The following is a 13,758-nucleotide window of genomic DNA, read 5'->3' on the forward strand; positions in this document are numbered from 1 at the left end:
TTCACCTGGCAGGCATTCACAACACCATTGCAGACTTTCTCTGGAGGGAGCTACGGTGCTGCCACAAGTAGGAACTACAGTAGACCCAGGTATCGCTTATCTTCAGCAAGTGGGATCACCTTCAGATCGACCTTTTTGCCATGGCAGCCAACTCCAAATGCGAGATGTTTGCCAGGAGGTATCCTCAAGCCAGGTGCCTAGGAGATGGCTTCTCATTCCCTTTAGAGGGCCAGTTCCTGTACGCATTCCCACCAATCCCCCTGCTGCTACGTGTGATCAATACACTCAGACAATTCAGCTGCAGGATGATGCACATTGCACAGGCGTGTCCCAGACATATCTGGTATACAGACCTTCCCCGTCTGTCAGTGGTTTCAGCCATCAAGTTTCCTCATCTTTCAAGCTTCCTCTCCTGGGAAGGTGGCTCAAACCTGCACCATAACCCTGTATCTCTGAACCTGGCAGCCTGGCTCCTGAAGCCCTAGAATTTGGACGCTACTTGCTCCCTCTTAAATGCAAGAACATTCTTGCTACAGCCAGGACTCCATGAACTCTTTCCTGCTATAAGCACAAGTGGAAATGCTTTACGGTGTGGTGCCGTTCACAAAAGATCTCTCTGCTGCGGCTACAGCTCCGCAGCTTCTGCCTTACCTCCTCTTGCTTGCTAAGTCTGGACTCATCCATGTGTCTATCCAGGTGCATCAGGCCGCCATATCCTGCTATACTCAGGCTCCTGACAAGCTCTTCCTGTGGTCTCATAGGACAGTGAAGGAGTTCCTCAAGGGCCTCTTCAGGCTCCCAAACCCCGCAGTGAAGGCTCCAGCTCGGGAACTTAATGTGGTTTTATGAAGACTAATGGGCCCACCTTTTGAATCAATGCATCGAACTTCTTTAAAGTGTCTGTCTTGGAAGACGCCCTTCCTGGTCGCTATCATCTTGGCCAGGCATGTTGGGAATAATTTAAGCTCTCTCCTGTAAACCTCTGTATTTGTCCTTTCACCCTTCCAAGGTGGTGCTGCGGACCCTTCCATCCTTCATGCCTAAGGTCCCATCGGATTTTCACTTGAATTAACCTTTAGTCTTGCCAGTATTCTTCAGTAATTTGTCTTCACCCACGGAAAGGGATTTACATTCTCTGGATGTTTTGCGTGCCTTGAAGTACTATGTTGCACACTAGATAATTTCAAAAGACTTTTCATTGCTTTTGGACCTATGGGACATGGGAAGGCCTTGTCTAAGGCTTCCATTTCCAGGTGGCTCTCAGGCTTTATCAGCATTGCTATCGTCTAGCCAACAGATCACCACCAGGCCGGCCAAGAGCCCACTCCACCAGAGCCATTGCAGCAACAGCAGTGTTTCTCTCTGGTGTGCCCCTGCTCGACATCTACAGGGCTGTTACGAAGAGGCCAACCCACACCTTCACAAGATTCTACTGTGTGGACAGGGATTCCGGGGAGGAGTCCTGTATTGGCCAAGCAGTGCTTCACAACCTATTTGCATGAAGTAAGTCTGTTCTAGGGCTACGTGTATTGCTTCTGTGGAGCCTTGCCACCTCCCATGGTTGTGTATGTGTACTTCATGAGCATGTGAATCCATGTAAGACTTACCTGCAACTCCTGTTCTCCAGCATGGGTCTGACATGGATTCACATGTGAACCCTTCCTCCTCCCCCTCTATGGCTCTTCTTGGTTGGCTCTTACTGCCACTTTACATGGTGACCAAATCTGAAGATGGCCACCAGGGATTGAGCTCAGGAGGGGGAATGTCATTGGCTGGGGCAGTATGACCCAAAGTGACAGCAGTAAGCTATAGAAGAGATGGACAGTTTTAGCTTTTATTTATTTATTTATACCGCGCCATAGCCCATGGGCATCAGGGCGCAAAACCTACAAGATAAAGGCTTTTAGGATTTGATGACTGGTTTACTCAAACGGGGTTGTTTTAAGGCTTTTCCTGAAGACCTCATAGTTTGCTTCTGTTCGCATTGGTATGGAGAGTTCTTTCCAGTTTTTTGCAGCAGAACCAGGGAAAGATCTGCCAAATCCTCTAGCTCTTTTGATCTGTGGTATGATCAGGAGGTGTGAAGCACTAGAGCGCAGAGACCTGCTTGGTGAGTATTTTCTTACTGTTTGCTTCAGATCTAGTGGGGCCTCTCCATGCACACACTTATGCATAAGGGTCAGTGGCTACAGCTTAACAAATGGTGCCGGTGCATCCGGTCTCCCCATTCCCATTGAGCCCTGTGGGGCTCAATGGGAATGGGTAGCATTTTTTTCCGCCGCCTTGGAATGGGTGATTACCAGTTCCGGCAAGGCCGTAATGACCCAGTAATTACCCATTCCTGGGCACCGGAAAAAAAATGATACCGGCGGCAGCCGTGCCTGTGTTACCGCCGGTCTTATAATGAGGCCCAGTGTCTTGAATTTAATTCTTTTTTCTATTGGTAGCCAGTGAAGCTTCTTACGATACTGTGAGATGTGATCTCTTTTTGTTGCATTGAAAATTATTCTGACCACATCGTTCTGGATTATCTGCAACTTTTGAATGTTCCCTTTGCCTGTCCTATTCAATAAGGCGTTGCAGTAATCCAAGCGGGGCATAATTATGGGCCGGACCAAAGTCTCGCAATTATTGCGAGATACTAAAGAATTGATCTGTCGTAGAATTTTTAGATGGTAATGTGCATTTTTAGTTACATATTTGACATGAGCAACTGCATTTAAAAAATGGTGACCAGGGTTTTTACCCTTTCAACCACTTTTATGTTGGAGGGGTCGATCGTAAAAATTGTGTAGGATGGGTGAAGTTTCTTTCTAGCCTGGATAGAGCCGAAGTCAGCTGTTTAAACACATCCAGTTTTGTGATGTCCACTCCTGGATGACCGAGTAGATGTGGTTGAGTGTTTTGGTGTCCCTAGTGTGGTCCCCGCTGAGTTTCATGACCAGTTGGAAATCGTCCACGTAGTTTGTAAAATTGAAGCCCATCCTTTCCAGTTTATCGCAGACAAGACGTATATAGATATTGAAGAGTATTGGGGAAATACGGGTTCCCTGTGGTACTCCGTATTTAATTTCAATAGGGTCTGAACGTACCGTGCCCCAGCATATCTTTGATGTTCTTTCACCTAAAAAGGAGTCAATCCATGCTACAGAGTGTTTAGAACAGTTTCCAACTTTCTCCAAGGTTTCCAATTGTCTGGCGTGAACAAGATCATCAAATGCCAATGAGAGATCCAGTAAGATGAGCAGGCCCGTTTTCCCCTCATCCAAGCGACTTAACATTTGAGTTTGCAGATCTAGTAATGGTGTTTCAGAACCATAATTCCAGCAGAAACCCAATAGTTTATGGTGAAACACTGAGGTAGATTCAAAATGGGTCTGCAGTTGTTCAATGGCCGCTTTATCTAGTATCTTTAAAAGGAAAGGGGGGTTTGTCATTGGGCGTAGTTTTAAGGGATCCTTCTCGCTAAATCCAGGCATTTTAACAATAGGAGTGACCACAACTTCCTTAATGGCAGTTGGCACACTGTTATGCGCAAAAGAGGCATTTATAAAATGTGTGAGAAATGGAGCAAGGACGTTATTATGCTTGAGAATGATTTTCGAGGGGAGGGTGTCCCTGATGCAAGTGGTGGGTCTGATATTAGCAAGCATGAGCAAGGTATCCACCATAGTTATCTCTTAAAAGTTAAACTTTGGTATGGTATTATCTTCCTCTTTACAGGTCTCTCCTTCTGGTTTTAAGGATGTCTTTGTGACCCCTTGTGCATTGTGAATATTTTCACGGCTAAAAGGACTTTATTTTGAAAAGCCTTTTGTACATTCTTGCAGTCTTCCTTTTTGGGATTAATATCTTGTGTAAGAGCACCAGGTTTCTCCCAAGATCTATACAATTCAAAAAGCTTTTTGGTGCTCTGTCCTGCTTGTTCAATTTGTGCATCATGGTATGTACATTTTGCTTCAAGACTCCTTTTCTTATAATTTCTTTCAGTGATTTTTAATTTGTCTCTATTTTCCACAGAGGGGGCTTTATCCCATGCTCGTTCCGCTTTCCTTTTGTCCTGTTTGAGAGTTTTTAAATCTTCCGTATACCATTTTTGTTGGTTTGCACGGTCTCTAATTATCCTTGTTTTAATTGGTGCAACCTCTTCTATCAGTTGGGATATTCAGAGTTTGTACCTTTCCGCTAATATGTCTGGGGAGTCTGAGTCCGAGGTTTCTGTCATGACGGTTTACATACATGTTTCCAAATCCTCTGCCTTAATGTTAAATTTTCTTAGGTGCTACACGAGATAACCCCTTGGGTAAGGGTGGTACATTGGTACATTCTATTTTGCTATGGTCGGACCAGACACATAGGTTAGTGTAAAGATCGCAGATTTCAACATTACGAGTTGCCACCCAATCAAGTATGTGGCCCCCAATGTGTGTTGGTTTATCGTTTTGAATAGTAAGTCCTGCATTGGTGAGATATTCCTCCAACTCTACGGCTTCTGTCTCCCTATCAATGGTTTAAATCACCTAATAGTATGGTTGAAGTATTAGAGCGATTTGAGGCATTAAGTATGGATAAGAGGTCTCCATTAAATGTAGGCATGTCAATGGGACGACTATAAAGTAGATAAAATGTAATGCAGGAGTTTGCTGTAAGTGTTATTTTAGCACAAAGGGCTTCACATCCTGAACATTCAATTTGTGATTCAAAAATTCCTATTTCCTTTCTGCTAATAATAGCAACTCCGCCCCCCTTTCGTTCTAGATGGTTCTTGTGTAGCATTATATATCCTTGTGGTGTTGAATACTGGGGTCACTGCTCTCTTGTAACCATGTTTCGGTGAGGCATAAGATATCAATCTCATTCTCGAGGATATAATCGTATATATTCAGAGAATGGTTGGGTAACCGTAAAGACCTTGTATTAAGCAAGGCGAGATAGTGGGTGTCAGAGGCTGGTTTACTAATTGCCATCTGTGTCTTTATGTTTGAAACTCCTAAGGTGTATTCCAGGTTGTCCGTTAGACCTCACATCATTAACTATGATGTCAATATTGACTCCTGTATCTTGAAGGATTGGAGACTAGTTACCAACAAGCTTTTCAGAGGTTTGGTCTGAGTTTACAATTACCGCTCCGTCCATGTTAGCTTTATTAGTCTGTGTTAGGTGTTAGGCAGAAACCTGTGCAGTTCCCTTGGGGACCACTGCAAAAGATTTAGGACTACAGGATTGGCAGTAAACCCACTTGGTAGCAGTCTGTACCACCCAGATTTACCTGGTAGCTGTGGCTGAGCAGTCAGACTTCCCTCAAGAAGAGTTAGGAAGTATGCAAAATATACACAATAGGCACTCAGACACAATAGCACAAGCAAACACTGACCAGAGCTTTGGTATCAAGGTATATAATTATTTATTTAAAAACACACTTATTGAAACACTCCAGCACTATTATTGTAAATCACTCTGAACACAGTTACTATTATTATATATACATTCCTTATTCCTTATCAGACAAGTCTTAGTTAACACCACTTATTTCCAGACAGAGGTGAGCGCTTAACTATAGATGGCACTCCAATAAGTTAACGAAAAAGGGAGGGAAAAAGGCAGAATGTAGGAAAATACACCACACTAATACTTAGGAACTCTTAAGCAAGGCAGGAAAGTCAAAAGTTACTTGTGAGCCAAAGTCCATAGGCCGGGCCCACTCTTGGAGAGAGCAGGGCACAAATGCACCCAAGATCACACAATGACAACAGGCTTAAAAAGTCTTGCAGGGAGTTCAGAAAGGTTTTAGTTAGGCTCAGAAAAGTGTAGCCAGGGTGTCCCAGGCTAACCCAGGTTCGAAAGCCGGGGGCTAAATCTACCCCGTATAGTCGGTTGCAAGGGAAGCCAGCCGGAACACTGTACCTTATGTGGAAAAGACCCTAAAGCGGGGGCAGTTGTTCCTGGCAGCGGGTGCAAGTTGCGGCGTCGTCCAGAGGAAGAAGATCTCGACGTAGAGGAAAGATGAACGTCGTTGCACTGCCAGGGAAGAAACCAGCCGCGGAGTTTTCCGGTTAAAGGTACTACCCTTTGATTCGCGGTAGTGGTAAAACGTGGTATCCCGGTTGCCGGGGTGCTTGGCACAGGCAAGGCGGCCACGAGATGCTCGAGGAAGCGAAAAAGGAAGCAGACTGGTTATCCCCACCAGTCGAAGGAAGAAGACTCTCTGGGCTGGAGATCTCCTCTGTCGTTGGGAAAAGTGGTGAGACGGTTCAGCAGGGCTCCACCGGTGGTGTCGTCGTAGCAGGTCGGCTCAGCTTCTCCCTCGTCGGATTCTTAGGTCCTGTGGCGACTTCTAAAGTTCCAGTCCCCAAAGCCCTGCTTTTATGCAGAAAACCCCCATTCACTCAGCCAAGCTGTCACTCAAACATGCTAAGTGATGAGCCGGCCGGCTCACCACTTGGGCCAATCAGGACGGAGTGCGACTTGAGTTGCCTAGGCAACTGAGTCCAGGGTGCCTAAATCCCCCTCTACCCCCCCTAAGTACCGCAGACAGAGTGGCACCACTTTGGAGGGCTTCTGTGGAGAAGCCCGCCAAAAAGTGGAACAAAGGGCTCAACTTGGGTTGTAGTCACAGAAGCGAACACGAACGCCATTTTAGAACCGAGTTCTGGCAAAAAATACCAACCAGAGAATGAATACTAAATAAATAAACCGGCGGTATGTTCAAAGCTATTGGAATTAAATAATTAAAGTTGGTAGCCTCGAACAATGGGAAATCCCATAGAGATATATTCACGGTCGAATATAAAAAGTAGTATCCACTGCCACCAGCCAAAACTCGATCAGGGGGGACGGAGACGTGCCCCCTCGACTAACAGACCCCGGGGCAATCGAATTGCCCCGGCCAGTACGTCCACAATATGATGGTTTGTACTGGTCCTGTTCAGAATTTGAGACTAGTCAATGGTGACTTTACATGCCCTGGGAGACAGTAGTCAGTCCCAGGGTATGGAGTCTATATTGGGGGGTCACTATGACACCCCGGTGTTACTGCACTGAGGGTGCTGTGTAACACATCACAAAAACACATGAAGCCCTATGGAGTAAAAGACCCTATAGCCCATTAAACACATATAGAGTCAAAGAAACACACTCAAATCATGCCCAAGAGTGAGGGTAAAAGAGTCTCACTCTTGGCAGGAGAAAAAAATAAACCCCAAAAATCCAGCAAAGCTGCTGGGGGACTCACTAGGTTAGGAAATTCAGCCTAAACAGAGAATTCTCCTTAACATTAGGCTATCTCTATTTGAAAGGAGGTCACCTGCTTTACTCAGACGGGAGCAAGCCTCAGTTACCTTATTTGCCAAATGCAGGGATCTTAGCTTAGAGTCAGTTTTAACTTTCTCAATCATTGCGTAAACAGATGCAGCGCTCATGTTTACTTACTTAGGAACGGTCAGAGTAGCACTGATGGCACCGGAGTGCAACAGACTGCCACAGACCGGACCGGCTTGTCTCGTTCGCGCCGGCACGTGTTCGCCAGGATTGCAGATTTGTGTTCAAAGAACGACAATACCGCTGGGAAATGCAGTTTTCCCGGCTAAGGTCCGTGTGCAGAACTCTGGCTCTGATTCAAGCCGCCACCAGATATATGCAATTACTTTAGCCTTAAAAAGCTCTTTAGCACAGCAGGATAATTATATAAAGCCTGCAGATAGTAATAAAAACAATTTGACAGAATTCAAAAGCAGCACTGGGATAAAACCTTAAAATGCAACCTAAAATTCGATTCTGGCTTAAAATGGCTTAAAATGCTACCTTAAAATGAAGTTCTGGTAAAAGAAAAAGTCTCAAATGAAGTACAACAATCAATCTATGAGGCAAGGGAAGATACCAGCCCTTTTATACTGGCACAGACCGTCTTGTGGTTCAAGAACTTCAATACCGCTGGGAAATGTAGTTTTCCCGGCTAAGGTGCGCGTGCAGAGCACGTGCGCTTTAAAATAAACTGCTTTAACATCACCATGGATTGCCAGCCTGACGATATGGAATATTCATGAGCATATGAATACATGTAAGACCCATGCTGGCGAACAGGAGTTACAGTTAAGTAACTTGTTCCTTCCTTCTGGAGATTCAATCTTGTTGGGACATTTGAGTGGCCTTCTGTGGTGTTTTCAGTGGGGATGTCTATGTATGTTTCTAAACTGGTCTGCTCATATCGGTCTGCTCTTAATAGTTCTAGAAGGTTTCCCATTTTTTATCGATGTGCCCTGTAAATGCCAGAAAAACTGGTTCATTGCTGCATCTCTCAGAGCGAGTTTGATTGTCGTGTATTCTGGGTTTTTTCTACTACCTCACTGTCTAATTTATTTTGACTGAGCCTGCTGAGGTATTTCAAACACAGTTCAAGTTTCACTGGTGTCCTTGTATTTTAGGTTAAACAAGTTTCTACGTTTTGGTGGCTGATTTTTACAGTCCCCTCCAAACCATATATCTAGCTGGTCATTGTGTTTCACAGTGGATTTTGCATCTTCAGTACTTTGGTTGCTGCCCTGATCGCAATTTTATTTACATCTCTGACAGCTTGGTTTGTGTGGGAAGGGGTCTGGTTGTACATACTGACATTGGGCTGGATGTTCCAGGATCTGGCAAATAATGTCTCCCTGCATCTCAGATCTGGAAACATCAATTGTACCCTTCAATCTTCTGTTGGTTTAATATGTTCAGACTGCTTTAAATGGTGGCAACGCTTGGATCCAACCCCAGGTCAGTAGGGCCAAGAGGTCAGACACTTACCGATAGGACCACATGAAAGTCGGCTAAGGATGAGAAATCACTTGGTATGATTGTGCTCCTCAGGAAATATTTAAATACAACCTGTAGGTTTAAGAAGGTGTGCACTTTTATACTTTGCCAGCAATATTATATGAAACGCTCCTCTCTTTGATTATTTTCTAGGTGACTATGGTTAATGTTTCGAGAGGCAACTGTTTATGGAAGGCGAGGATAGTGAGAACCCCTCGGCCACCTTACCATCCCTTGGTTGACTGTGTGATCCGACAGAAAATAAAGCTTTTTTGAGGAAAGAACTGGTCATGCTTCTTAGTTTGTTTGAATGGAGCACAGATGTGAACTTGACTTTACTTTCTTCTGTCCAGGGACATATGTGAGGGTGATTGTAAAGTTTCATTGAAGTGAGCATTATCATTTGGTTTTCAGGACTGTTTTAATATATTAAACCAATTGGCAAAAGTATGAGATTGGCAATTTCTTTTTAAATAATGTAATCATTGTTTTCGGTGTGGCTACATTATTGATAGTGTAATTGATTGCACTGCTGCCCTGGTTTGAAACGATTGGGCCAAAAGAAGACATCTTTACAAGAGGGTTTGATGTCACAGGATGGAGGGATTGGAGGTGCTGACACTGCAAAAAGGTCCTTTGATTGAAAGGATGGGAGCACAGGAGCAGAATGAGAAACTGAGCAATATAAGGAAAAATGGGGCATAGGGGTGAGAATTCACCAAGACTACCGCCACAGGGAAATGCTGACCCTGGAGGAGGCCCACGGGGCAAAACAGGAGGGACTATGCTTGTAAGTGTACATGGTGGACTGAGATGTGAAGTAGGACCTGGTTGGGGATGATGGGATGGGTATTTGGGAGCTGTGGCAGTGCAGTATGTAGGTATATGAACCAGAGGTGGAATTGCAAGAGGTGTAAAATGAGGGGCAGTGAACGTGGCTGCTGGAAGAGTATAATGATTGGATCATAGGTGTCAAATGATGCTTAAGATTGGGGTGTTGCAGAACATCTACCCTCAACTTTACACAAGAGCAAATTGCCAGGGGCTGATGGGGTATTAAGCATGTCCATGGGGTTGCAATAGTCTTAAACTGTAAACAGAAAACTCTGGGGCATTTGTCTATCATGTGCCAAAGTCATGGTGAATTTAACCAATTTGCCAGTGGTGCGGGGCTCTCACTGACAAGCAACACGTACGGAAGCAACACACCTGAAATCAACCCTTTTAAAACATATTTCCTCTTAATGCTTTTGACAGACATGAACAACGTGTAAGAATCTCACACTTACCCCCATATGCTTGCTGCTCCCATCTGGATCCAAGAAGTGGGGGTTTATGTTGAACGGGACAAGTTCCAGAGCCATTAGGGAAGGCGGGAAGACGATTGGCATGTCATTGGTTGTATTGATACTGATGGTTGCCACATTTGTTCCTGCGCTAGACCCAATGTATGGAATTCCATCCTGAAGGAGACACAATGCCGGAAGTGACTTGCTGCGGGACCATGGCTTCAGTATCGATTAATGTGCATTTACAAAAACGGGGTCTGATCCTGCTGAAACCTGAGATCTGAATTACACTGTCAATGTAAATGTTGCTACGATTCCCTCAAGTAGATCCATTTGACTAAATGCAGGAGCTTTAAATCGTGTCCAATATCTGTAATTCAGATGTAATCTAAGGGCCATGTATTTGATAGCTTACCTCCAAGACTCTCTTTCTGATCTCTGTGATCAGACCATTGTCGTACAGAGCTTTTAAGAGACGGAAAGTATTGCCACCACCTACAGAACACATAAAAAGAGACAAAACAATTGAATTCTTACCCTTGACAGCTTCTACGTCAATGTTAAAGAACATTCAACTTACATATCATGTTAATATAGGAAATCAAACCTGTTCATACCAATTAGTTCACTGGAAAAGCCAGTTAAGCTGGGTAATTGTGCTCAGTGACAAGCAATCTCTATTACATACATTTTAATGGTCAATTTATTTTTTCATTTTTACCAACCCCAACAAAAGAGACAGCTACTCAAGTCATCCCATTTTAAGGAGAAGCATACTGCAGGCTACTTCAGGCAAGATACCATTAGTTCACTAGCTTATACTGCTGCTGTTGTTACAGTCGCCTTTTGCTCCCATTAAAGATAGCAAAGTAGCTCCAGGAGATGTGCTTCCCTGCTCCGGACCTTCTGCACAAACATCATGAACAAGCTGCCAAGCACGCTCCGTTTGGAAACGTTGCCTTTTCACTATAAAACCAATCTTGGTTTCGGAACTTGATCATTCTTGATTTCTAATGGACAGATTTCCTCCCACAGATTCCTCATCTTGAATATATAGTAGGCAGCAACAGCTGTTACTGGAAATATTTTCACCTGAAGGGTGCTGGGTGTGTCTAGGCATCCATTCTCCTCGACAGTCTCCTCTTTGGCGATGAAAGAAGTCCAGATTATATAAAGGGCACACCATGCCGCATGTGCTTAGTTTCAAACTTTCACGCATCCTCACCCTTGAGCTCAGGAGCTGAGGGAACAGCAATCAAAAACCTGAAAGATAATGCTCCTTCTCCTGAAGCTACAGGTGGTTCTCTCTGTGTGGGGCAGGTCAGGAGGGAGATGAGGAATCTATGGAGGAGAAGCCATTTGAAAGACTATTACCATGGGTAAATAATTTTATTCTAATGGATTGCGTCCTTCCACAGATTCTTCACCTTGGATGCCCTCTCATAGCAGTATGGTGAACCTAGAGGAGGGGAGGGAGCAAAGACAAACCCTTTCAAACTAAGATATTCGATAGCACTGCTCCTCAGAAGTGAGCGCCTTATGAGGCCCTTCAGTCAAGGCAGTAATGATTTGAGAAAGTCTGGAGGAATCCTCAAATAGCAGCCTGACCGGTGTCCAGGATCAGTACTTGCCTTTTTATGTTCAAGGTGGCTGCAAACTCCTAGAAGAGTGGGCCCTAAGGTCTTTTGCTGCCAGCTTGTAGTACTCCAAGATGCAGAGAATGAGTCATCACCATAAAGTCAGTTTGGAGATCACAGAGCCCTGCCTGGCTCCAGCAAATGCTACAAAAAGTTGGTTGTACTTCCTGCAACCTTTAGATCTAGCCACATAGGTGCTTATGGCCCTCTGAGGGTCAAGTCGTTGGCATCTTTCCTCTTCTTTCAAAGGATGAGGACGTAGGTAAAAGACTGGCATGGTTATCATCTGGCTAAGGTAAAACTCAGACACCACCTTGGGTAAATACAATGATTGCACCCTTGAGCTACCCTAATCTGTAGAGAAAATCAGATAAGGTGATTTTACTTGCAATCCCTGTAACTCACTCATTCTCCTACTCAATGTTATTACCACCAGAGAAATTGTTTTGCATGTCAAGAGACTTAATGAACAAGAATGAAGCAGATCAAAGTGACAGCCCATAAGAAACGTGAGGACCAAAGTTAGATTTGAGGATGGGACTACAAACTATTTCGGTGGAAACATGTTCACCAATACCTTCCAAAACTGTAGGACAGTAGGGATGGCAAAATAGGACCTATCTTCTTTCCTCTTAAACAAATAAATTGTTGCCAAATAACCTTTCACTGCGCCAATGTGTAGCCTTAACTGCCTATGGACAAGAGAAATTGGAGAAATGCAGAGGTTTATTTATTTGAATTTTTTTGACACTTATATAGTGCTCAAAACACAGAGGTATCTAGGTGCTTAAACTTAAGAATACAGTTACAGTAAGGGCTTCAGGTTACAGAAAAGGAAGTGTAAGAGGTGAATTACATTGTGGAACGTGCAAAAGGTAATACATCATACGCCAATACGCCAAGTGCAAAAGAGAAGTACATAGTGATCACATCCATTGGGCCTGACCCCATGGTACCGGGCGGCAGTAGCACACAGATGTAAAGTCAATTCAGTGGGCAAATACATGGTGCCTACCCCATGTTGCAGGGCAGCAGCAGCACACAGATGCAAAGTCAATTCAGTGGCAAATACATGGTGCCTACCCCATGTTGAAGGACGGCAGCAGCACACAGATGCAAAGTCAAGTCAGTGGGCAAATACATGATTCCTACCCCATGTAGCAGGGCAGCAGCAGCACACAAATGTGAAAGTCAAACAATGCGCAAGGTGCGGACGCACACAGCATCGCAGGCGACCATGGGGCATACACATAGCATCGCAGGTGACCAGGGGGCGCTCAGGGTACAAATTCCAAGAAAAAGTAAGGTAAAAATACCGTACTTAAGACTGGTGCTCTCAGTTGACCTTAAATAAGGTTGCTCAATCATATATAGCTCTTGCGTAAAATAATTCAAATGTCAGACAAAATATATTTCCAAATGGTACAAAGTTTTTCCAAGAGAAATGTTTAATTCACATTTCCTGGTTTTATATCTTTCTTGATTAGTTCAGATATTGCGAGGCAACTCAAAATCGATAGGTCAATTATTAACAATAGTACATATGCCAATGCATTTCGGTCTGAGACCATCTTCAGGGCTGTACTGAAGTGAGTGTAGAATCTGCACCGTGTTAACATCAATTATTCATCAGAATACACATAAATATAATAGATAATTCAAAATAAAGCAAGGCACATACCCCAAATAGATCCAAATGGATGTTGTACATGTAAGAGAAAAATAAATATGAAAAATATGTCAACATACATTATATCGCTAACCATTCATAGTTGTTTTTCCTCTTTGTATTTTGTGTCCTGTACCTGCTAATTGTGAGTTGTCCTCTCCTGTGAATGCGTTCGTAGAACGTCTCCAGTGTTCCTGTTAATTGCCAGAGGGGAATATATATTACTATTATTCTAGCTATATCCAATTGAGAAGCTATTTCAACCTGAAAAGTTAAATGGGCTCTTACCTGCACTCGTATGATTCGCGCGCGGGACCGATCGCGCTCCCTGTGAGAGCGAAAGTGAACTGCGCGCGGCCAAAAAATGCTTTTA

General features: G+C 44.0%; 1 protein-coding gene across 1 annotated transcript in view; it reads right to left on the reverse strand.

Moving 5' to 3' along the window:
• Positions 1-13,758, reverse strand: part of LOC138488505 (alpha-aspartyl dipeptidase-like) — a 169,393-nt gene that overhangs the window by 37,554 nt on the left and 118,081 nt on the right. The window contains exons 4-5 of the mRNA XM_069615529.1: positions 10,495-10,574; positions 10,080-10,253 (exon numbers count right to left, since the gene is read on the reverse strand). Coding sequence (XP_069471630.1) covers positions 10,080-10,253; positions 10,495-10,574 — 254 coding nt within the window. The remainder of the gene's footprint in view (positions 1-10,079; positions 10,254-10,494; positions 10,575-13,758) is intronic.

This window comes from Ambystoma mexicanum, chromosome 9, assembly GCF_040938575.1.
Source record: "Ambystoma mexicanum isolate Mex_15411 chromosome 9, UKY_AmexF1_1, whole genome shotgun sequence".
NCBI lineage: Eukaryota > Metazoa > Chordata > Amphibia > Caudata > Ambystomatidae > Ambystoma > Ambystoma mexicanum.